The sequence below is a fragment of the Lutjanus erythropterus genome, chromosome 9 (assembly GCF_056507025.1).
Source record: "Lutjanus erythropterus isolate fLutEry1 chromosome 9, fLutEry1.hap2, whole genome shotgun sequence".
In the NCBI taxonomy this organism is placed as follows: domain Eukaryota; kingdom Metazoa; phylum Chordata; class Actinopteri; order Lutjaniformes; family Lutjanidae; genus Lutjanus; species Lutjanus erythropterus.
In genome coordinates this window covers 21,304,783-21,330,618 of record NC_139325.1, presented here as the reverse complement: position 1 = coordinate 21,330,618, position 25,836 = coordinate 21,304,783, and the positions used below count along the sequence as shown (strand labels likewise).

At 40.1% G+C, this 25,836-nt stretch overlaps 1 protein-coding gene across 2 annotated transcripts in view; it reads left to right on the top strand.

The window, feature by feature from the left end:
• The window catches only part of creb5b (cAMP responsive element binding protein 5b), a 71,692-nt gene that overhangs the window by 35,946 nt on the left and 9,910 nt on the right, over positions 1 to 25,836 (top strand). For both annotated transcript variants that reach the window (XM_084726522.1, XM_084726521.1), the window contains exons 6-7: positions 5,201 to 5,327; positions 8,271 to 8,381. In XM_084726522.1, the coding sequence (XP_084582648.1) occupies positions 5,201 to 5,327; positions 8,271 to 8,381 (238 nt within the window). The remainder of the gene's footprint in view (positions 1 to 5,200; positions 5,328 to 8,270; positions 8,382 to 25,836) is intronic.

Genomic DNA, 25,836 nt, shown 5'->3' with positions numbered 1-25,836 from the left:
TCCAAATTTAGGTCCCATGAGAACACCAGAAAGAGTGTGACTTAGGGATTCCATTCATTATCATACCAGACAAACTAAAGCAGGAAATCTTTAGATTTGATAGGCCGGAACCAGAAAATTAGAGGGATTTTTCTTTCAAAAATAACCTAAAGTTGCAGTAAAAGATTCTAGAGAAAAATAGTTGTTTACTGAGTCTCAGTCCTAAGTCGACAAATTACATATGCTTTAAATCAGTGGCACTGGTGAACCAACAGTCGGGTCACTTATAGCCATTCTTACTTATAGCAGTAAATGACTATACTTACATACTTGTGAGTTCTACTTTTTTGTTTTTGTTAGTCAGGCTGTTGGTCTGCTCATCAGGTCTTTTCCTTCTCAAAAACATATCCAGTTTTTGAGTTTGAATTAGCTAGCTGCTAGCTAACTAAATTTCAGGAGTAGAGCAGGTTTGTAGCATAGACCAGTCCAGGTCAACCCTGACAACTTATGATGAATGTTTTGATTGACAGACAGTTGAAAAGATAGGAATGTCAAAAGAGATTTCAATGTTATATATCATTCTAAATTATATTTCTTAAGAATACCATTAATAATAATGGTGGCCCACTTAGAAAATCACTGGGCTAGATTTTGTAAAGCCTGAAAACAGAGCCAAGAGGAGGAGCAGAAGTCTTGTTTTTCTCTGACCACTTGTATTACATTATGCTTAAAGGTTATTATTGGACTTTTGCCCAGAGATCCCAAAAATAAACTGTTCTCCAGCTTTAAACAATAATTTTGGTTGTTGCTAAAGAATTTTCAGTTAATTGAACAATTGATTATTCGACTAATCCTTCAAATCTTGTGTTATGGTAATTAATCTAAGAAATACTAATCATGTACACATCAATAAGCGAGTGGTGTTTATAAAAGAAAATGAATACATTCTCCTAACAAGTACAATGACAACATTCTTACATTCATTAATGGTGTCTGTTTATTGCCAGTCATTTTAAAATGCCTTTATTTATCAGCAGAGTCAACACAAAGCTGAGTTGATACCCACAGGAAGTGCTGTCAGATGTTAGTTGTTCTTCTTCCTGCTGGACAGGCAGGTTGTGTTATGGTGTGTGATGACGGACACAGTGTTTCTCCTCCTCCTGCTCTGCTGCAGGTGAGCATTGCTAACAGGCACAGCAGTACAACTTGTGTAAGCTTCAAAGGAGCCTTTCTTCTCTAGAAAGCAAAAGCCTGACCTGCAACAAAACAGCAACCTGCCTGTGCTGTGTCCTGACCTCGACTCAAGCCCCTCTGGACCGTTACTGACTGTCACAGGTGGCTCAGTGTTGGTGCATTTTATCGTCTTATCTTGAATAAAGACAGTCATGAAAAAAAGTTTTAATCTTTTTTCCAGAGCTGTTGCAGTCCGATTTGACTTTAATAATGACAATATCAGCTCCCCAGAACATTTGGTTGATCAATTGACTGACATTCAGAAGGCTTTTTTGTCACCATTACAGGATCTGACACGCACACTGGACTTTAAATAGTTGGTTACAGTCATTTGCAGTTTCCATTTTTAAAACATTTTTTCTCATTTTTTACACTTCAGCTTTGTGGTTGAAAAGATCAGACTTTCCATAAAAGTTGTTGTGGCAATCTGCCCAGGATCATGCAATGTTACTCAAGTGTGAATTAAATCAGCATCATTAATGAACCTTTTATAGCATGCACACATGTTATGATGGTCTTGCACATATAAATATATGAGTTTATGTATAATGCACGGCATAATACTGCACAGAGTAACCGTACAATACATTTAATATTTTTTTATATCTTGTATTATGCAAATAGAAACGAGATAAGTTAAATAAAAGCTGCAGGGCTCAACAATAAGGATTGCCTGCTTACCTAGGGTAAGTAAAATGCCATGCTAGTAAATCTAGCAGCTAGCTTGCCCAACCAGGCAATTGCTAAAAAATAATTTAACTATCAAATTATTATTTACTAACTATTTTGATAATTTATTACTCGTTTAAGTAATTTTTCAGGCAAAATTGCAGAAAAGATGGAGGTTTCATGATTTTCACTCTTTATATTAAACTAATCTTATCTTTGGGTTCTGGTCTGACAAATAAAGACATTTCAAGACATCACCTTGGAGTCTGAAAATTGGGATGGACCTTTTTTTTAATGATTTTCTGACATTTTACAGACGTTGCAGCCCCAGAGTAAACATCACAATCAACTTTAATCTGTTAATAAATACAAAAATTTTACATGGGCAAGTAAGAATTGATTTCCGGCAAGTAGATTTCTGACCCAATTACCCGACTGACCAAGTGAACAAAATTCATAATGTTGATCACTGAGCTCTTAAAGAGATGATTACAGTTTTTACAGCTTATTCTAAGGAGTATATATAAGAATTTCTTATATATATTCTTATAAGAATAACCCTAACCCTACCCCTATTTTAAAACATTCAAAAATTAATTAAAATTATCAACAAAATGTAAAGAAATAATAGTTTTGACAGTATGTCAAAGTCATCTATGTATTGTGTTGCTGAGACATCAACTGAAGTTAGCATGTTAACCAGCTAGCTTCAACCCGCCCTGTCTCATAATACCACATTGTACTTCAAGAGGATAGGGAGTCAGTGATCCGTCCACTCTGCCCTTAGTACCACAACACACAGACTTGGTTTTCCCTCCTTTAGTCCTCTGAGCTGGGCACTGACGCTTCACACCTCTCCTGTCCCAACCTGAACCTACCGAGGCTTTGTTAGTCTTTGTTAAGTTGTTGTTAAACTTGCCTCTGTCAGTCTCTGTGGCTGTGTTCGGTCCCTGCTAATGGGAACTTAAATTCATACTCCAAACAAATTGGTGCAGTATATAACTAGTTACCAGGTGGCCAAGTGTTACATATAGCTCCTTTAAAGATATATTTGCTCATTTTTTTCCCCCCTTGTTCAGGGTAAATAAATCTCCTCGGAAAATCAAATTCTACATTTACAGTGCAAAAAAGCCTCATGATGCAGTCATCATAGTGACTAAAAACCCAGTAAAACAGTTTTTGTACAACAATCCAACAGCGTGTCACTGCCACTGCCTCGTGACTGTTATTTCATCCTCTTGGACACGGGGAGAGTCTGAACGCAGAAGGAAACTGTGTTGATGTAGCACACAGCTACACTGCATACCTCATTGTACTTTCATGACTTTTCCCATGTGGAAATGTTTGGATTCGCAGTGTTGCTCAGATGTCATACGTGCTGTTAAATGAGTGTGATTGTGATAAATTGGGATGTTAGACAGGAATGACACACAGTCGGGATGGTAATGGTCCTGTGTGTGTGGAGCAATCTAAAATGTCTGGAGCGTAAATGCACATATTTAGGTCTGGAAAAATACAGGTATTTATTCAGGTGGGGGACCGTTTGCTCTTGTACACTCCCCCCACACACCATTTGGCCATCACTCCTTCTCTGCTCACTATTACGGTAATCCAGGCTATGACGTGGTCAATTGATTACATTGACCTGTTGAACGCAGCTAACCTAAATGCTTCTTGTTTGTACTAATTTCTAAATGCTTAAGGAAATAGAGCTTATTGATTGGCATTCATCCTGATGGTACTGATAACTGGAGAATTATTGATTCTCCTGATACTGATACACGTCAAGAATCGAGTAGTGATTAAATGCTGTTTTTTAGGGTGGAATAGTTGCTGTGTGCATGTGGGCGTAGCTGCACCCTGCAGCTGGGAATCAGTGTTCTTACAAGCAGGGATTTGGTGGCAGTTGTATAAATGATGTCACCGCATGCAGATGGAGTGGTCTGGCTGTTTGGATGGCTGCAGCTCTGAGCCAGTGACTCTGACAGGACTGCTGTCAGGAGTTTAAGCTTAGTCCAGGCTTCATCTGTACATGTGATTTATTGATGTGGCTGTGAGTGCGGATAGGACTGTTGGTCCGCACACGCTTTTTTGGTCACCGAGGGGGATTTTTTCCCACAGGGCTTCCACTGCCGTGGCAGTTTCTAAATGTGATTCTCGTCATGTACATCTCATGTGGTTGTTATGACAAACATTATTCATTCATCATCACTATCATCGTTATTCATCCATTGTACTACATGAAGTTTGCGCTTGTTTAAAGTGCATCCAAAAAAAACCAAGATGCTTCGACTTTCAACTGCAGCATGAATACACAGACACATGCTCTTTTTTCCATTCTGACTTTGTAGCTGCAGAAACAAGTGGAAACTTAAAGTGAAAGAAGTCCGGGAAAATGTTTGCTCTGTAATAGCATCAACATGAAATGACTAAATGTGTGAAATTATTTTTAAGATTCAAGAGCAGTCTTCTTTAATGATCTCACATTGTAGAATTGCAATCGTCCAGGGGTCCTCTGTAGTGTAATGCTCTTCGATAGCTTCTCGTCCAAGTATGGTGCTGCAGCCAGCAGGATCAGGTCCATCACAAACAAAATCCAGTATGACCCTCATAACTTTCTCTCTAGTTCCACTCAAAATGACATCCGTGACAGGTACTTTTCCTTGTTGTTGTTTTTTATTGATAATCAATAGCTCTTGGGAACTTCAGTCTTCAGTCGTTTTGTTGTTAAAGCACTTTGTAAACTTCTATTAAATTTGGTTCTAAATAAAACAAAACATCCTCTCCATCTTCCCTTTGCAACATTTACAAGCAGAAACTAGACACTGAATGAATGGTTTATAACACACTGTACTTGGTTATAAGCAGATATAAGGGGTGTTTATGAAGACAGCTTTAACTGTGAAACATATCTTCATATTTTATATAAATATGAAATCTGTAGTATTTTGTTTGTGGAATTTATTTAGATTTATTAACAAAGTGATATTCATCAGTCTTCTGTCTATCCACTGATGAAGGCTACAAGGTGTGTTTGAAAGTGCTGGAAGAAATCTAACTTTTTTGTTTGTTTGTCAAACTCATATTTCTGAGGTGAAGAACCAACCTTCAATCTCAAAAATGTTTTCATGAATTTTACCACATTTGTAAACACTTTTAAACCCACCTGTGAATGATTTGTTTTTGTATAAACAGTTGTAGTAGTAGTTAGGTTTGATTGGCGGGTTGTTATATATCATAAAGCAAAGAATAATTATATCATTTTTTTTTTAAACTTTAAAGTCTCTGAATGTCTGTGTGTCTATGTGTGTCTTCTCAGGCCTGTCCCCGGCTCTCTGTCCTCATTGCTGCACCTACGAAACAGACAGAGACAGCCTCTGCCAGCCTCCATGCCTGGAACTCTGCCAGACCCGACCATGCCTGGCTCCTCCGCTGTGCTGATGCCTGTGAGTACAACAAGGGAGACCTCAGAGCACATTCACTCATGGGTGCATTCACACACATGCACACAGGCAAAGTCACTTGCTCATACGTGACAACAGTGTAAATTCAGGCTTGGATCCAGTCTATTCAAGTTTGGGATGTTTTCTGTCATGAAAACATGATATACCACATTTTTCTTGAAGAAATGAAGGATTCAACCTGTAGACTTTATTATAATTAAGCCAAAAAGATTTAGAGGACCCAAATAGGGAAGCAGGGAATGATAACAACCTCCTCATATCAGGATTCTAATGATAGAACATGTGTTCTCATTGTAACATAAGACAGCCTGTGTTTATGGTATGGAAAAAAACCCTCCCATGTTTATTAAATTAAGAGCTAAGCGATTTTAGGGAAGATTGACGGTTCAGGAAAGGGGTGCAGGTTTGGGTGATATTTTTACACAAAACACACTTAGTGCAATTAAGGCTGTGTGTCAGGTTCTAGGCCTGAGTCTCTGTGGACGGGGAGTGGGGGCGGGGGTCAGGCACTGGGGGGTGGAGAGGGGCCATTCCCTGTGGAGACCAACACACTAACCAGAGCTCAGCAGCTGGGAGGCCACAACAGCAGCTCACACACACATATACATGAGACGCTCATGCAAAAGTTCTCTCGGTACCACTTTACAATAAGATGACCCTTATAAACATATCCACAACATGATAACACCTCATCAGATTTTTTGCAGAATTTAAATGAATACAGATGCTTGCAGATAAAACTAAGAATGTTAAAAGGAACCTCAACAGTTATTTAATTATGGGTATGTTTGAATATATGTCGAAGTGGTAATTGTTGGGAGATAAATTATTTTTATCTCATAATTAATGGTTAATAGTTTCACAAGTTATTTTTCCTGTCTCAGCCCCACAGTAAACCTTGCATTTTAGTGGCCATGTGTCCTGCGTTTTAAGCTGGTTGACTTTTCAAACAAATATTCACACTTTGTTTTAAACTGCTGAAATAAAATGACCAATGTAAGGGTTTTACTAAATTCTACTAAATGTTTCTTTAGGCCCTGCTTGAAATAATTTTCAGTTGTTTTAATGTTTTCAGTATGCTTATTTCCAACCCAAATCCAATCTTTGTTATTTAAAATGAATATTGTCTATCACATTACAGCCTTCTGCTGATTTCCATTCTGGATCACTGAAGAAAAAAAAGACATCTGCAGATTTCGTTTGGACCTGTTTATAAATTATTTTTTATTTTAGGTTGTAAACACTTTATAAATCATTCATAAACAAGTTAAAACACCATTTTCACTCATCAGTGTGCACTCACTATGTGATGAGATCCAGGTTCTGCTTTCTACTTACTAATGACTTACTAACATTTTTAACTGGCAAAAAGGAGCCTTATTATCAGGTGCAGAACAGTGCATGCTTAAAGTGTCAAGGTAAACAATATTACCAAAGCCTTAGTATATCAATTTGGAAATTTGATATTTTAATTTGATATGTCAGTTGAAACCTTTGAGTATTAAAGGAGAAATATGTAAGACCCTAGTGTTCAAAAGTAAGTACTGCAGTTCAAATAGTGAATTTGAGCCATAAACATTTGTAAAGGTAGTCTTAGAGTAAAGTGGTACTATTTGTTTTCACTTAGGGGCAGGTAGTAGCACCCCTCTCAGTGCACCTACTCACACAATCTTGTTCACCTTATTAACACGACCTGCACTGAGAGGAATGGGGTTTTGTGTTAGCCCGACTGACACCCACCACACTATTATCAGAAATGCACACACCCCTGTTGCACTGGCTTCCTGTGTTAAGTCCCTCCGTGTTGGCTTCCTGTTTTGGGTCAGCTCCAGTTATCATCACACAGAGCTGTGCATGGGGCAGCCTGTCATGTGAAATCAGGCTCTCATGCTCTCTCATCTCATCCTCCGCAGCTTACTGCACAGGAAGATAAGTCTCACGCTTTTAAATGCTAAAGCTGCTTTTGTGAAAGCAGAGATAACATCTTGTTAAGGGGAAAATTTGGGACTTTTCATGTGAATGTCCAGTTGGTGTTGATAGTAAATGTAGTCAAATGATGCAATATGCTCTGTGTGTGCTATATTAACTGAGAAATATGATTTTCTTCCTACAAAATCTGTTGTTCTTCCTGCATCCAGTGATGTCTCAGTGATGTCACAGCATGAACTACAGGCTATTTCAGTGTGGAATTCTAGTCTTTGACTCTGGATAGCTATGGAACATGCCAAATTAGTATTTTTGTCACCTAACAGTATGTTTTCACCAACAAAGTAATAGCTATAGGCTAGGGTGGTGATACACAGCTGCATGGGTTTGGGTGTCAGAAGATCACCCACAATGCATCCTGGTATCTTGAGCAGAGCTCTGTTTTCTTGTTTTCTTGTTCAACATAGCAGCACTGAGGAATTTATTGATTCATTTAACATCATTAATATTATTGACTACATTTACCATCAACACTGACTGAATGTCTGCATGAAATGTGACTGATTTTCCCTTTAACAGGACAGCTCAACCCTTCCTTCTCTCCAATGTAATGAAACTAGATGGCACTCAGCTTGAGGTGCTCAAAATGCCAACCAAGAATACATTTGAAAAATAGAACAGCCTCTTTTCAAAAATCATGACGTGGTTTCTCAAGATAATAAGCAGACACCCGTATGGCCGATATCTCCAAAACCTGGAAATATGCACTAGATCTATCTAAATGGATGAATAGCACTACCAGACTATTACTAAGAGGAAAAATATTTAACTTGGATTTTGGGATGTCCCTTTAAGACATAAAAATCACCATAAATAGCATAAATCAGAGCTAAATAAACAGTTTTTTTTTAGTCATTTTGTGTGAAAAAGCTTTATGGTATGAGAAGAACACATATACAAGTGTGAGTATGACTGTTATCATTGTGTTGTAATCTTCAGATGGAGAGACAAATGTCCATGGGCTCCAATATGATGGGTATGCAAGGACCCACCCACAGCAGCTCCTGCTCTTCCACTCACATTCCCTCCATGCACTCAGAAGCCAAACTGGTGAGTATACGCATGTATTCACATGGATACATACACATTTATGCATACACGTATATGCACACACTCAAAGTGTTGCAACCTCTCTTTTCCACTGGGCTGTGCCAGCAAAGCTGTGCTCTTAGGTCTGTGTGGATTTCATCATTTGGTGTGTAATCAAAGCTGTGTCTGAACCTGCCAGTGCAGCACTGGAGACTCTGGCTGGAATAAAGGGCCCTTTATGTGGTTGTGGCTGGGCTGCCCACTGACTGCCTGATGTATATCTTAATGTACAGAACATGTTCTGTAGGTCCTGCAACTTGTTAGCACTAGTTTAACACAGCGGGGAAAAAATCAAATGACCTCATCCTTCACAAAGCAGGCAGTTAGAGCAGTGGGAACGAGACGTAGCTGAGAGCTGAGAGAGACAAAAAGGAGACAGGTTTTGAATAAGTGTAGAGGACTAAGCTGAAGAGAAAGAAATCTTCCATTCAGTCCAACTTTGTTAGTACACCTAATACCAGAGGTAGGAGTAAGTCACACATGTGCAAGTCTCAGGTCATAACCTTCAAGTCTCAAGGAAGGTCCAGGTTACTGTGGTGAGAATCAAACAAGTCAAGTCATATAAAATTCTGATGATCTACATCAGTCTACACATTGAAATCCGTTAAAAGAAAGTGGTAAAATCTTATTGATATTCAACTTTTTTTTTTGCCGCAATCAACAAGAAGCCTCAAAATGATTGAGTGGGATCACTAGAGTTGCACATGGGACCATTAGCTTTCTAGCTAACATTTTACCAGCAAAGAAGTTTATAAGCAAAAAGGTTACATTCACGTATGTGCCGGGTCTTCCCACTGATTTTTGAGCTGCAGACCTTGCATAGTGCTGTTTTCTTTTTACTACTGTCATTGACAACATAATTCTTGGATCCAGATGTTATTATTTTTGGACTACCCCCCTAATGAGAGCTACTTTGTGCATTGACATCTGCTGGTCTGCTGCGTCCTACTGTAGTAGGTTGCCAGGTCTAGGGCTGTGATGGTATGTAATTTTTTTTCTCATTGTTGTTCTCATTGTTTCTGATTGTTGTTACTGCTTTAATTGTTATATTTTATTGGGCTATACTGAAGCATAATATATACCAATTTTTCTCTATGGAAAACAGTTGTTGTTGTTGTTGTTATTGTTAGCATGATGTTAGCAGCTCACTGGCAATTCCAATTTGCCTTGGGTTGAATCTGTTGGCCAATCATAGGCTGTGTCTGCCTTGTCAACCAGTCAGAGGATGTTCCTGACTTGTGTGTGACAGCGCTGATCCTTAGGTGTATTAATAGATCAATGCACTGATCTCAACATGAGATTGACCCTTCAAAATAAAATTTGCAGTGATAACAGTAATAAGCTGAGCCCCCCAGGAGGCATCACATGACTGCAGTGTTTTGGTAAGGTGATTATTGTGACAACGCTAGCAAGGCTATGTGCATTGTGCTAGAAATCACTTTTAAAATTATGTTACAAAAACAAAACATAATTTCTCTCAACAGCTACAAATGCAGACATTAAATTTAAAAAAATGTCAAATCCTTTGGTATCATTTGTCTCAACTCTAAGTCATGAATACCAAGTCAAAGTCAAGTTCAGTCTTTTATCAGTGTTAACCAGGCGAGTCTAAATTCATCAAATTTGCAGCTTGAGTCATGTGGCTCAAGTCTCTGACCTTTGGCTAGTACTGATGCTAATGACAGACAGTATTCATTTGATAAATGTAAAATGCATGAACAGTTACACTTGAGGTGATATGAATTGATAAATACTGTAGCAACATGACCAGCAGCCAACCTTTGTTTTCAAAATAAATAACTCTGAAAATGGAAGAGTCTCCATAAGTGTCATGACTTGGATATCAAAAATCTCACAAACCATTGGCTGCTCTTTGTGTTTGGACGGGTTCACTGATAGCAGAGTTTGCTGGAGAGAAACATCTTGTGAAGAGCGAGAGCGAGAGTGGAGGTAGCAGAGGTCATTAGAAGAGTTATTGCTCTGATAGAGGAGAGCGGGAGCATTCCCAGGGCATTTAATTCTCCCTCTTCCTCCTGCTCTCTCAAGATTGATCGTCTTTGTAGTCTTTTGAATCTCCTCAACTGTTCCTATGGTAACACGCTGGGGTAACACAATATTAGTGTATTAGGCTTATCTCTCCTCCTGGCCGTCATCCAGACACATCTTACTCTTTTTTTCTCCTTCTCGTATCTGTGTAATTGAATTGTAAATGCTCTGTTAGGACTTCCATAAACATATGCAGCCACTAAATGGCTACAGGCCCTCTCAACCATGCAACTTTCTGGCTAGTTGGCCATTCAGGCATGAGACGAACCAAATGTGGATCAATTGAGATTCGGATCCCTGATGTCTGAACGCAACTGATGGAATTCCACGATTGTGGACCGAAAGTGAGAGACTAATTGTGTTATCAGGGTGCGATCTGCAGCGTGGGTTTCATAAGCATAGACAGGGTCTCTAATGTCTGTAATATCCTCGCCCCGGCCAGGTCGATAAATACGGCCTCGCTATCGGATAACTGGGCCATGATCAGGCCCATGTGTCCCCTGCGACGTTCTCAATCCGGCCCTAATCGCATTACCCCGACCATGTTGACTTTCCGCCAATGGGAAATCTCCGTACTGTAACCCCACACCCCCGAGGCACGGACCTGGATGCACTCTTTCTGCTCAGCGTTTACATTGCGAGAGAGGAGAAGGGGATTGAGTGGGACTTTGATAGACATGAAGGAAATAGATAGACAGGCTGAGTGAGCAGGGGAGTTGAAAGGCGAGAGACAGTATCGATATTCTGAGACACCAAACAGTGAGCGGGAGTGAGAAGCTGGAGGAATTCTTTATGAGTGACATGAAAGGACTTCTTGCTTGGCCCAGTTTCTGTACTTGTGCGTGCATGTACACCATGCATACAACCAGAGAATAAGGGTGCTACCTGGAACCAACAATGGTTTTTCAGAGCAATACCATAAAAGAGCCATTTTTATTTCCCCAAAGAACTTTTGAAAACAAGTTCTTTAAAGAACCATTTCTGGAAACGGTTCTTTAAAGGGAAAGTTCACCCCAAAATCAAAAATACATATTTTTCATCTTACCTGTGGTACTGTTTATCCATATAGATAGTTTTAGTGTGAGTTGCAGAGTTCTGGAGGTCTCAGCCATACAGATGTCTTCTTCTTCTTCTTCTTCTTCTTCTTCTTCTTCTTCTTCTTCTTCTTCCATCTCTCCAGTGACGTTGCTGTTGAAAAATGCAATAAAAGGGGTTCTTCCATTGATGATGGCCCTTTGTAGAACTAGAGAGCCTTTTGAAGAACCATTTGAGAACTATTATTTTTCTGAGAGTATGTGTGTGTGATTGTTTGAGATTCTGTGGTAACTGGAGGCCTCGGTAGCAGAATTAACCCTCCCCTGCCAGAGAAAGCATGCCCAGAGCCCGGGCTAATGAAGGCTAATTGATTTTGTGGTGGGCCAGAGCAGCAGGGAGGCCTGTCTCTGGTGTAAATAGTTAATGAGCCGAAGGACTGCTGTGGCCCCTTGGGGACTCGTATCTCGCTCTGAGCTCTCTGTTTGTGCTCTCTGGGCCAAAGACTGTATCTGCATCAGTGCCCATCTTTGTTCTCTTCTATCTCTGATTTTCTCCTTAAGTGCCATCGTTTAAGTGGTACAGCAAAGCCCGGCGGTGTAGTAACGGACTTGTGTGTTTTCCCTCCTTGCTTTTAGCTTGTTGTCTGGGAGTGTTGCTGAGATCGGAGTGTTTTATTAGTTTTGGTTCAAGTGTTTTTCTTCTTGTGAAGGACTGGGTGCTCATGGTGCCGGGTGTGGTTGTGTTTCTGCTCTGTTGTGGTCTGGGGAATAGAATGGTGCGTGTTGTATGCTGGAGGTTGTGGGATAGTTGACCCTCGCAGTGTAGAGGAAACGGTGCAGAGAGGAGGCCAAGTTCCACAGCACGCCGGCCAAAGCATTACATCAACACTCAGAGCCAGTTCTCCACAGGGCCTCGCGAACACTTGCACGCACACACACACACACACACACACAGGCGGCTCCAGCTCTGTGTCATCCTCCTCACAGGGTGTCACATAGTTAGACATTCATACATGTGCAGACGGTCAGGTACTTAAAAACAAGTGACGAATGAGATGTAAACATGCACAGAACACATGCATACATATTGTATACGTGGAGCAGGAATGAAAAGAGTATTAGAATTTTTTGCTCAAATAGAAGTACTGTTATTTTGAAGAAATTTTACTCAAGCGCAAGTTAACTTAGCTCTGAAAAATGTGCTTAGAGTCTGGTGGTTCGCCCCATGTGCAGGGGCTGGGGGTCTTCTGCAGCTGCCGTGGGTTCGACCCCGGCCTGTAGCCCTTTGCTGTGTGTCATTCCTCCACCCTCTCTCTCTCTACACTTTTCCTGTCATGTCTTCAGCTGTCCTATATATTTAAAGGCATAAAGGCCCCCAAAATATATATGTAAAAAAAAGTACTTAGATAAAATTAAAAAGTGGTAAACTGCTCTGCAATACATTTTTAGAAAGGAAAGGGTATGCATGGTGTGAGGGTAAAAAAAAAACTGTATATGATGAATTTCTATGATAAGACCTATTAAACAGAAGAACACATTTAGGCTCCAAAATAAAGTGCATTAACATACGTGTGTGATGTGTACACATTGCAACAAAGAGCCCATATGTCCAAAGCAACAATATATTCCATTTCTATAGACGGTACTTTGCAGTCTACACATACAACTGATTATCAGTTAATGAAAGGTCTTCCTCAGTGTAGCCTTACCAGAAATAACTAGAAAAGAGGACAAAACAAAACAACTAACATAAATGGATGACAATAAATAACAAGTGGCAAGGACAGCAATAAGCAATACTAGGCTGCGTCCACACTAAAGCGTTTTCATTTTAAGAAAGTGTTTTGAAACAAAAACTTGGAGGAATGCTGGAGTAGTGTATGCGAGGCACACATGTAGCAAGTTAGGGTTTTTAAAACAAAAACATATTAATGTGAAAGTAGCCATAAGGCTTATGCTTAAGTTTGATATGCATACGGATGCATACGAAAGCATATGGACACAAATGAAATGTAGCAGCACCACTGATAGTCATAGGGGGCAGTGTAACTGTGTAGCCAATTGTACAAGCGAGGCACGACCACAGGACACAACAAAGAAGTTCACATGTTGTCATTGGCTGCACTGACAACTGCTGTCTACAGACTGCTGCCTCCATTTTGCCTTTTTCTCAAGAGACACATTTTTACAACCTTCCCCCGCATTGCCATGTTTTTACATGCCAGAAAATTTTGACTCTTCTTCTTTGGTATAACTTTTGTCTCTGAGCAGCACCCTCTAGTGGATGTATTGCTTAACATCCATGCCGACATAAAGGATGCATTGAAGTATATGAGCAGTGACAGTTAGATTGTTTGAAACAAACATATTTATTTTTGTATATAAAAGGGGTATAAATAAGTCTTTGAGTGACAGAAATCAAGAATAAAGCATCACCAAGGCTGACAACATGGACATGTTTGAACAATAAAAACTTCACAGGAGCTGCAGACACAAACACACGTATTAAAGCAAAAAAGAGAGCTGCATAGTTTTTGCAGTACTGCACATATACACACAATGGCACGTTGCCTAGTATTGTTGATGTTCTCATTGATCGAGAGAGTTACAGTCATCAGTGAATTTGTTGTTGTACTCATTTTTTGAGTCCTCCACAATCTGAAAGTCTAGTCCACTCAGCCTCTCTTGTCTAACTGCACTTCACAAAGTTTTTAAACACTTGGAACTGAATGAGCGTCCTGCATTCACAACTATAACAGGGATTGTTGTCGAAAACAGTGGAAGGGTCCACACACCTCATTGTGGGTAAAAGTTCCTCAGTGAATGCAGAAGTTAATACTAGGATCCACTATGAGTATGTTAGCAATATGCATGTTAGCCAGACCCAGTGTGCACTGATGTACACATCATGAGTGAGTTTGATTTGGGTCACTTAGCATGCTCACAGCTTGGTGCATTTAACCAGTGATTAATTAAGGTAGATGCAGCTTTTCTCTCTCTCTCTTTTTTTAAATATATTTTTACTCTGTTTTACATATGCTGAGATTCAGTAATGTCAGCCTTACCTCATAATGGTGTAATTCTTTAAGTCTGATGTGGAGATGCACATATAGTATTATATAAACACACATGTGCATACATGCACTATGTTCTCCTCTGAAAACGTTCCTCTCCTGCTCAGATGGTTTGATAGCTTTGTTTGTATGATGAAAGACATTCACTATCATTTGTCATCTGTATCAAGGGAAGCCCAAGCAAGCCCTTATCAAGCTGCTTCTAAATAACATCTGCCAGTGCCAACTCTGGGACATGACTCAGCTCATATCAGTGAGACCTTTTTCAAAGTGGTGGAATTGTTTTTGTGTCCGTTTTAAATGAGCTCCATGCTTTCCACACATCCCGCTTGCCTGCTAATTTCAGACAGAGGGCCCCGTGTATGAAAATGTGTTATTTATTATCTCCCAATTATCTATTGTTTACATTGTTACTAAGGACAATAAATTTGTCACTAAGCATCAGGCTAGGTGCTGAGTTTTTTATGAGGTAAACAATACTATATGTTCCTTCGCTGCAGCTCTCTTGGCTGTGGAGCTGGCACTAGATGGGTGGATGACATAATTCCTGGCATGCTCTAAATGTACTCCTTTTTACTTGAGGAGGGAAAAAAACAGTGCGTCTCTTAAAGAAACATTTCATAGGACACAGGAGGACCAATAATCAAAGTGTTTCTTTAGCTTTTTAAATTTCATTTACTCAACCTTTTCTGTTCTTATGTTTCAGTGTAGCTACAGAAGTGTAACAGGCATTTGGGTTAATAGGCTTAAAGATCAAGTTTTGCCCTGAGCAGTGAACAAGTGAAAAATGAGAAAGTTACATGCTCAGAAAATCCCAAGGAAAGAAAACTTGTGAAGCAGCCACAGATGTGTCAGTTTTCAGTTCTGCTACATGGTGATTGATTGAGCGATTAGCTCAGTATGAAGTCATTTGTAAGCAGTTAAACCATTAGCGTACGCAGTAACTTTATTACGTATCCCATTCATTTTCCTGCACTGTAGTAGGGGAGCACCTCTGGCTATACCTCTTGTTGTGGGGAGGAGCAGCACACACACAATAGGAGTCGAACTCCAGGTTTTGTAAGCAACATCTGTATGAATGGTGGCATTGTCAGGGTATGATGTCATTAGAGAGGGACGGTGAGCTAAGAGCACAGCTGAATCTGCAGGCTGCTAACACTGAGCTTTACAATATGTCTATGTATACTGTATATGTTTGTGTGCATGCTCACAATTGTGTGTGCAAACTGGCTCTCTTTCAGAGCACTGGCACCCTCTCAGGCAATAAGTGTCCTTGGAGTCCAAATCCATCTGTGAACTAAATTGGCTAAAAAACCCATGAAGTTAAGAGTTTGTAAATAGAAGGGGAGACTGGGGCTAATTGTAACATTTTTAACATTTTCATCTAAAGCTCACAGGCTACTTGATCTGACCTGTCATCTTTTGATATAAAATACATACAGATGTGCACTAATTAATAATATAATTGATATATACACTAACAAGGACAAGACTATAATATTACATTGAATGCAAAAAATCAGTGTTGAAATTGCCCCCTTGCTGAAGGCAACTGTAATCAATTGGAAAGCTCAAAATATAAGCCATATTAACCTGCTGTATCTCAAATATAAGCACATCTCAAAGTAATCACATTAATGCTGTAGTGTAAGATTTATTTGTATGTGGTTCAAATTCTTTGAGATGTCAGGCATTGTCTGCACAAAAGTCTATTTATATTTTTGCAGAAGACTAGACAACTATCTTAGTGGTAACTAGATTTTAATTATTGAATCGAGTTTTTACATAAATTGAGTGAAAATTAAAAAAAGAAAAGTATGTCAACACAGACAAACATTGTGCTTACATGTGCTTACTTGTATGTGGCTGTAACACTGTGTTACTATTGCCCCAAACTCGCAACCATGACAAAGTCTTGTATTAGTTATCAACATCTACATTAGCATAGCTTGTTCGTGTTGATTTTTAACCCACAAATGACTGATTTGATGTAAGTTTAATTTGCAGTCCTCTAAACATTATACAGCAGACAGAAAGAAAAATGTACATCTAAAAAGTGACCTTTATACCTTAAAATCTTTTTTTAATCTTGAAAACTTCTGCTGAGGTGAAAGAATCCTTCTCCCTTTCCGTAGACAGAGAATAATACTGAGCATGTACAAAATAAGTGTCTTCACTCTATTTTGTTGGAGTAAATTGAGTGTATCACAATTTCCCCCTCTCACAGTTGCCTCCAGCCTTTTCTGTTTGATACAGATCTGTTATGTACTTATGTGTGGTTAGTTAAGTAATCTTGTGGGTGTTCAATAAACAGTAGTCAAACAAGGGCACAAGGCAAGATATGCTCAGACATAATGCTACATAAAGAGAGCGGTTAATGTCAGTGTTTTGGATGCAAGTGGAGCTTTGCGGATGATAAACACATGATGTTTCTCTCTACTGCGATGGAGGCGAGTGGTTTGAGCAGAGTGGAGTGCACAGCTGAGGAACTGCTGAATCAATGTGTGTCTGCCAGTTTATCAGTGTTGGACCCATACCATGGAGGGGCCCCTCTCTCACTGCTTTCACTGTGCTGCCAGTGCCAAAGTGTTAGGTTTGTCTGAACCACACTGAGACACACTGTATATAGTAATAGTAAATCAAAGTAAACGGCCGTGCTGTGTTTCAAGATGTTCTGCCTCATTCAACAGGCTTACAGTCTTATTCACCAACTGGATTGTTTGTTATAATAATGAACAATGTGCTCAATCATATTTATACATGCAGCTTTCACAGGTTAATTTACCCCATTTTCAGCTCCATACACACCACTGCTGAATGACAGAATAATGTCAGACCTTGCACAGATATATTTGCTAAACACAATTTGCAAGATTGCTGCATTTCAGTGTCAGCCTGGCAGAGGGTAAGCAATGTGATATAATTTATGAGATTTCTTTTCTACATTATTTAGTGTTACTCAGTACAACAACCTATGATCATGTTCAGGTAACTATGATACGTGGAAGAGAATAATTTATGGTGATAAGGTCTAGAAGTCACTGCCATTGTTTTAAGCCATAACAAAAACCTGTAAAAATTCTATAAAACCAGACAGTAAATCTATGGTTGTAGTGGTGTCGTGTGAGTTGTTGTGTTGATAGTCAGTGTCTTGCCTACAGTAGATGGTGGTCAACAGGCCCGCAGTTTGGAGAAGCAGAGAGGAGTACCAGCACAGCAGTAAAGCAATGTACTGCTGTGGACAGGGTCAGCAGGAAAAACATATTTTAACCACCTAAAAAAACACCCACTTAATAACACAAACTAACTGATCGAGGCAGCAGTAGACCAGCAGCTCCCGTGTTCTGTGAGCAAAATGACTGATTTCACCAATAAAAGTCTGGTTGGTTTGGAGAGAGCGATATTTGGTTTATATAACAGTAGTTTCTTGTCAGAAAACAGCTGTCTGAGACCAAGGTAAAGCGGTGAAAACATTCCAAACATAGTGTACACTTAAACTGATATAGATTTTTTTAGGTGGACCCTTTTTTAGGTGCCTAAAATATGTTTTGCTGCTGACTTTTCCCACAGCAGTTCACTGATTGGCTTCCAACACCTTGACTCTTACTGGTAGACATCCCAACCACCTCATACAACCCCACTTCAAATAATCCAAACTATCCCTTTAACTCCATGTCAAGAACAGGGTCTTGACCCACTCAGAGCAACATCTTGACCAGGTTTATTACTGCATCAATCAGAAAGAGAATGCCTTGATGCACCTAACCCTAACTCCTGGCCATAATCCATGTAATGTGAATTAAGACTGGCTTCTGTGAGAACTTTTTGGCTAAAATGAATTTAGATAAAACCTAAGCAAGTAGCTAGATTCTGTCATTTGAAAGTTGATAATAAGAAAAATAAGTTGATACTGTAAAGCTAATATACAGCAAAGTCTTTAAAGGACTTTGTATACTGGCGCATTTATATCTGAGTGGTTACATGTGTGAGTGCTTGTCTGCCCAACCGTCTGCATGTCTGTTTGTGACCGTGTGCGGGTGGGGTTATGGACGAGGGTGGCAGTTGTGGCGCAGAGTGTCGCATCTGTTTGTCTTTGGATGACTGCGTGTTGTTTTAGCTGTGCTGATGGGAGGTGTATGCGAAGGCCATTTGGTCATGGTTCAGGGCCCGTGAATGGGACGGGGCTCCGGTAGAGCCAAGCTTGGGTAAACCAGCTGCCATCCCCACACGGGCCAGACTGGACTGGTCCAGCCACCATGAGCCCCCCTGGAGCCTGAGCAGCGAAAGAGACACTCCAAAATAACCGCTCAGACACCGGAGGGGTGATTGGAAAAAGATTGTGGGGTCAGAGATTTTCAGTCTGATAAAGTGGAGTCAGTATTGACCAGTTAGGTCACTGTCTCATCTCTCAAACCAGTTGATGCTTACAGGTTGGATGTCCTTGTTTTGTCCTCAGCGCAGTGATCAAAGTTAACAGCCATCTTGTGTTTATATTTATTTCCTTTGACAGCTGAATAGATTGCTGCTTAGTCATTTTGACATGTTGGAGACTGTTAGAAAGACTCAAGCCCATTTGTGTTCCTAATCCAAATATTGATATAAATATCTTGAATGTGTTGATACATCTATTATCTCTGGGCAGAGTCTGAATGAAAAATCCAAACACAAATAGGATCACTGATTACAGTTTACATATGAACACTGTGAAGCAGGGAAGTTGACCAATGCAGCTCGTTTGGTAAAAACAGTAATTTTATCTTGGAGAACATGGGAGTTGCTGGTCTAAAGCTGCCTCAATAGGTTAGGTTGTTTGTGTTATTGTTTGATTTTGGTGAATAAGAACTATCCTTTTAAAACATGTAAGTCACACAATAACACTAACTAACTAACTAATAGTACAAGGCAATGGTAGACCAGCAACTCCTGTATTCTGCAAGGAACTATGTAGTTTTGCTGGTTTGGAGAGAGCAATCTGGCTTCTGTAATGGTAGTTTCCCTTCAGAAAAGGCTGTCTGACAGCAAAGTAAAGCAGTGAAAACATCCTAAATATAGCATGCCCTTAAACTGATGGTGATTTTTTTAGGTGGACCTCATTTAAGTGGCTAAAATACCTTTTGTTGCTGATTCAGTTCACAGCAGTTCATTGCTAGCTTCCCTGATGGTGCCCTCTTTGTTTCTCTAAACTGGGGGTATGTTGACCGGCATCTACTGTTGGTAATGTACTGACGATAGATAAATACCTCATCAAATAATCCAAACTATCTGTTTCAGCCAAAATACAGCCAAAACATTTGAGCTCTGTTATTTTAAGCATCCTTGACATTATGCTCAATTCAAGTCATCACATTTCAAGTTAATTTTATGAACGTGATGACACATAATTTGCCTGCTGCTTTTGATGCCACAAATGAAGACATATGTTCGTGTTTATTAGTGTATACATGCTCTGTCTGTCTCTCTCACTCTGAGGCACTCTCTGTATTCAAGATTGTGGCAGTGGGTGTAGTGATAATCATGTAGGCTGCACTCGAGCAAGGCTTTACAATAGAGGGAACAGTGGGGATATACAGACTGGAGTCAGAGGCCCATCCATTAACTTGACAGGGTGGAGAAGCTGCCAAGAGTATGAGCGCATGCTTTGGAGCATGCTCCTCAGTGGGCGTGTGTCTCGCTGCGCCCATACTGCCATGGTTCCTCCACCAGAGCACCACCAGAGCGTCAGGGCCCTGGCAGAACAGCCGGTATACGTCCATCTCCTCCGTCTGCGTCTGGAACCACAGGGAGGCTCTGTTTGGGCCCCGGCTCTGATCAGCTTGGCCCAGAACCTGAGCGAGGAGAGAGGGGGCGACATTACAGCCCAGCGCTCCCATCAGACTGTCTGCCTCGCTGTTCCCTGAGGAAATCAGTTTAACAGTCCCCAGCTCTTGGCAAGCAGAGGGAGAGGGGGTGGAGGCACAGGGAAGAGGTGTGTGAGAGAGAAGTGGGGGATGTTACTGCCTCTCTGGGCGAGAGGGAAATCTAATAAAATTGAACTAATGGGGGTGTGGAGTTTTAGGGCACAGAGAGTGGGTTTTGCAGACAGGCACTGGTGGGTAGTGGTGGTGGTGGTGGAGATGAGGAGAATGGAATTAGATCCTCTGAGTGCTCGGCAAAGCAGCAGAGCCAAACTCCTGCTTTCAACTGCAGATGGTGAACCCATGTCGGGTTTAGAGTGCGAGTTAGGGGGCAGAGGCCTGCAACAATGCTGCCAGGAAAATTATAGCTATGATATATTATGCAACTAGAAATAGGGGTGGGGGGAAAATCGATTCATCGATGTATTGCGATTTTCTCTTCAGTATGAATCAATGCAGATTTCAATGATTGGACATTTGAACACAATTCTCTTAAGGTTTTTTGTTTGTTTTATTTTTCTCAGTATCTTTTTTATTTCCAACATAACACAATGCCAAAACATACGTATAAATGTTCTTCTTTAGTTTTATGTCAGGAACAGTTATGGGCATATTTAGAGATTTTATGCATTTTTATGGGAGCAAGACAGAATTTATTGATGGACTTAAAATTGACCAATAATTCAAAGAAAGGGCTGCACGTTCCTTATGGCTGATTGGTTGGGTGGCAAAACGTAACAGATGTAAATATGAGCATTATTTTTACTTTCCTAAGGAGGCTGCTTCTTGAGTTTTGTTGAGGATGGCTGAGCGTGAGCAAAAATCTGACAGGAACCCCCTGGCTTAAAAGCTAGCATATGGAAACATTTTGGGTTCTATGAAGTTGAAAGGAAAAAGGACTTGAACAAAAGCCACACTGTATGCAACTTGTGTCTAACTAAAGTAATTATGGATCATTACACATATCTTTAGATAGAAGAAAGCAGTAGGCTACAACAGTTAGCAGGATGCTATTGGTTTAATTTATGAATGGTTAGTAAATAAAGTATTGTGAGGTAACGTAAAAGTATTGCAAACTAACATGGAATTTATGGCACAAGAACAGAAAACATTGGAAGGGAATGCAAAAAAAAAAAGCAAAACTAGTCATAAAAGAAAAAAAAAGCTCAGAAAAAATCCTTGGGGTCTCTGTAGTTTTGAAGGTAGTCACACTGTGAAAAAATAAATCATGTATAGAAATAAACATTTTGATGCATCAGTCGTTTTATAATCACATCACTGCCCTCTGAATCAGAATCAAATCGCATCGTGAGGTGTCAAGAGATTCCCACTGCTAATTAGAAAAGCTGTGTGCTTATACATGATCACTGTGCTAATATAGTGATAACAAAAGGCTGACAGACAGACAAAAGCTTTAATGTTCCTCAGTGGACTCTTTAATGTGAAGCAGGAGATCTCCATTTGAAAACTGTGATCTTTTTGCACTTAAACTATGACTCCACACAGACTGGTTAAATCTGTCTAACCTGCTGTGAGGCGCCAGAGGGCCACAGGTCCCCTGATAGTACACTGCTCCACTTTTAAGGGGAATAAAAGTGCTCACCCTGACCTCAGTGGGTTTGATTTACCCATCGTGAGGCGGGCGTGGTCTCCTCCCTTTGTACCTGCTCCATGCTCTCGCTTCCTCCGCCCAGGGTTAATAGATATGAAGTCATCTGGCGAGCAGAAACCTGAGTGTGTTCTCAGGATGTGCCCAGAGCACTCACAGGGACATCACTCAAAGCCCCCCGTGTCAGAGAGGAAGCAGCCATTAATAAATATCATTAATGGGTGATCACCTGGTATCCCTGAGACCACATAAATGAGAGAGGCCTAAAAAAGGAGTGGGAGTGGAGAGGTCAGGGGGCAAAGGTCTGAGAGGAGACAGCTCGCCTCCGGGCAAAAGATGGCTGAATCAGGGATTGTGTGTTTTAACAATAGAAAATCAATAGGCTTACTACTTTAAGTACACTTACAGAATGCATTAAATGCAGTGTCAAATGCACATGATTACATATATATATATGTTCCTAGTTTATAGATTTATCCTGGTAGAAACTGACATGTCTATTAGGGATGCTGATACTGATATTGGTAAAAAAAAAAAAAAAAGTCCAATATAGGTAAAAAGATCAACTATAAATAAGACAAAGTCAAGCAATCTATTGGTCAGGCTGTAGTCACAATTTAAATATTTAATCAAAAATTGATTGAAATTAACTTTAAATAATCAAAACCAAAGGCAGAATTCTCCCAGTATATATATTTTTTCTTTCCACCCCACTTGTGCATCTGACACATCTCTGAAGAAAAAATAATCCTTCAAAGACAACACATTATGGCTTACTGGCTCTTATATGATACTTAATAACATAAAGATTATCTTTCTAAAGAAGAATTTGAAAATGTAAATGAACGGGCATTACAAATGAAGACTCAGTGGTCTAACAGTGAAACATGAAAATCAAATCAAATGGATGGATTTGGAGAGCTGTGACAGCCCTAGCCTTTATGGTGTCATGGACTACTCATCATCCTGTTGTGTCTTTGCTGTGTTTTCTCTATTTCCAACAACAGCCGGGCAGACAGTGGTAGGACAGACTGTGAGAGCCACAGGCTAACACCTGCACTGCTTTAATGACTGTTTTCTGTAGCGGCCATGTTTCTGCAGGAGAAATGTATATGTATGTGTGTGTGTTATTAGAGTGAAATGCACGTGGTGGTTAAGTTCTTGTGCTTAGCACAGTCTGGGGAAATACAACCATGTGTTAAAGAGTCATTAGGGAGCTGATGAAGGTGTTTAAGAATCACAGCCTGCTCATCATCGCTCTGCTAACGTCCTGTAGTTGCGTCACTGTGGTTCTGGATACAAAGACTTAAGTTTTGGCTGAGCTGAAGTCTCAACTCCAGATGGAGCAGTAGCAGGAACGTGTGCAGAGATAGCTTCAGGAATAAGTTCATATCACGGTAAGGGTTCTCTCTTTTGACACAATGTGAGCCATGGCTGCTTCTTTTAACTCTAATGTTTAAGTTGAGCGTGTTAGTTCAGTAGTCTGTTGTATTTTCTCACTGTATGTTATCTCTTGCAGCTGGTTGCTATGTGAAATAATTTTTGCTTCTGTTTTGCTTTCTTGGTTCAACAATATAAGTATTACGTGTTGCATCCAGTTTTGTTTGGTGGCACTGGAGTGATCCTCACTGTGTGTGTCAGTGTATGACCCCCTCTGGTACCTAACCTGGGGGTCCCAGCAACCAGTCATTAAGCCTTTTGGGGCCTTCTTGATTTTAAGGGAGGTAAGAAAATATATTAAAAAAAAAGAAAAATACAGTGGGCATGTAATTCAGCATGTCATTCATTTTTTGTAAAGAAAACTACATGGAATTGTTATTTTTAAAGTTCCAATAATTATTTAAGATATAAACTTTTCAGAGGATAAGTGCACAGTGAAGACTTGAAAACAAGCTTATATTCACAGAGCCTTGACTGTCTGCTAGAGAAGTATACAGTGAAAACAACCAAAGAACTCACAGAACCAGAACCAAGCATCAGGGAAGAAGAAATTATTGAATTTGGAAAAAAAAGAAACCTATCAAGTATGTATGACTGTTACAAATAAAAAAAATACATACTACAGACAGAGAATTATATAAAAAGTTCCTATAAATATCAGCTGATATTATCAGCAGTATTGACAGGAAACCTGCACAAAAGTCATCCAAATTGCTCGGTTTACACAAACTTCCCTCAATTATTGCGATTAATTGTCCAGCTTATCAGTTGCTCTCCATGTATCCTTAATATATCCATAAAATATATTACTTAGTCAGGGCTCGTCAGTTTATTCAATGACAGAAAAGAAAGGGGTCACTTAAGGAAAAAGGGTTGGATATCATTGCTGTCATTACATGCAGTACTTTTGTTTTGTCTCTATCCTGTTTATAACTGTCACCACTGAAGCTTTCAGTGTGGCCCCTCAGCTCTGTGACCTGCCTGTGTACTCTGACACTCTCGGGCCTCTTCGGATGCAGGCTAATTCAATTAATAAACAGATAGCGCCGCACTGCCAGCTGGAAAGCTCTCAGAGACACTGATAAATGAGCACTCGCTGTCTTGGGCTGATGGTGTGTGGGGAGGAGACACTCGAAGCCATCTAATCTCCCTCCACCCCTGGTCTTTCTCCTTCTCTCTCACTGTCCCTCTTCACCTCCTATTTTACCCTCTCTGTCCTTCTCCCCCGGCGCCTGGTTGGCAGGGAGTCATCTTACCCACACAAAGACATTTTTACTACATTTAAAATCTCTGTTCAGAGGTTGACAGGCAACCTGCAGACTCCTCTGGCTTCTGCTCATTCAGGTGATTGCCTGCTCTGTGACTAAGTGACAAGAGATTGTCAAACCCTGATTGGTTTTCTCTTTCACAAGAGGGGTGGGCCTCACCTCTGTCGGACTGACTGACAAGCTGAATGCTGAGGGGAGGGTGTTTAGTCAGGACTGTCAGCTGCAGAATTCATGATACACGGAAGATGTCCTTGTCAACACTGGGGACCATGATTGATATCTGTAAGCTTGTTTAAATCTATTTTCTGTTTTAGTTGCATGTCAGCTAGCTGTTTGTTATTTCTACATATCCAGATAGATATCAAGTATAAATACTAGGAGCATGTGCAACCTGTAACTTATACTGTTGATACTAACAATATATTACCATAAGTCTCAGTATGACTGTGATGCTGTGGACAGCTGCAGGCCTGCGTCCGCCCGCTGTGTGTTAGTGTAGACTCTGTGGTATTTTAACCCTTGTCTCACCGCTCACCAAGAAGAAGGGCTGTGGCCCCTGAAAACTGTGCTGCTGTTGAGGCTGTGGTGAAGGCGGTTAGCAGGGGTTGGGGTGTGAGCAGATGGAGATTAACATTAAAAATAGCATAATAAAAACAAAGCCATGTAGCTCCAGAAGTGTAGCACTGCTTCACTATGTCAGGCATCCCCTGGTTTGACGAGCAGAAACTACACTCAGCCAAAACAGGCTTGGCAAGGTCATAATTCCACTGTGCTGGTTTCATGTGTATCACACATGCTGTGTATGGAAAGACAACTAGACTACTGGTAAATCCATTCACAACACATATATTTTATTTGCACAGGTGGGAAGCAACAAAGTACAAATACTTAGTACTTGAGTAGAGTTTCAGGTATCTGTACTTCACTTGATTATTTTTATTTATTTTTTATTTATTTATTTTTACTCCCTACATTTTATCACAAGTATCTGTACTTTCTACTCTTTACATTTTAGAAACAGGACCATTACTTAAGTTTTGAGGAATTTGCG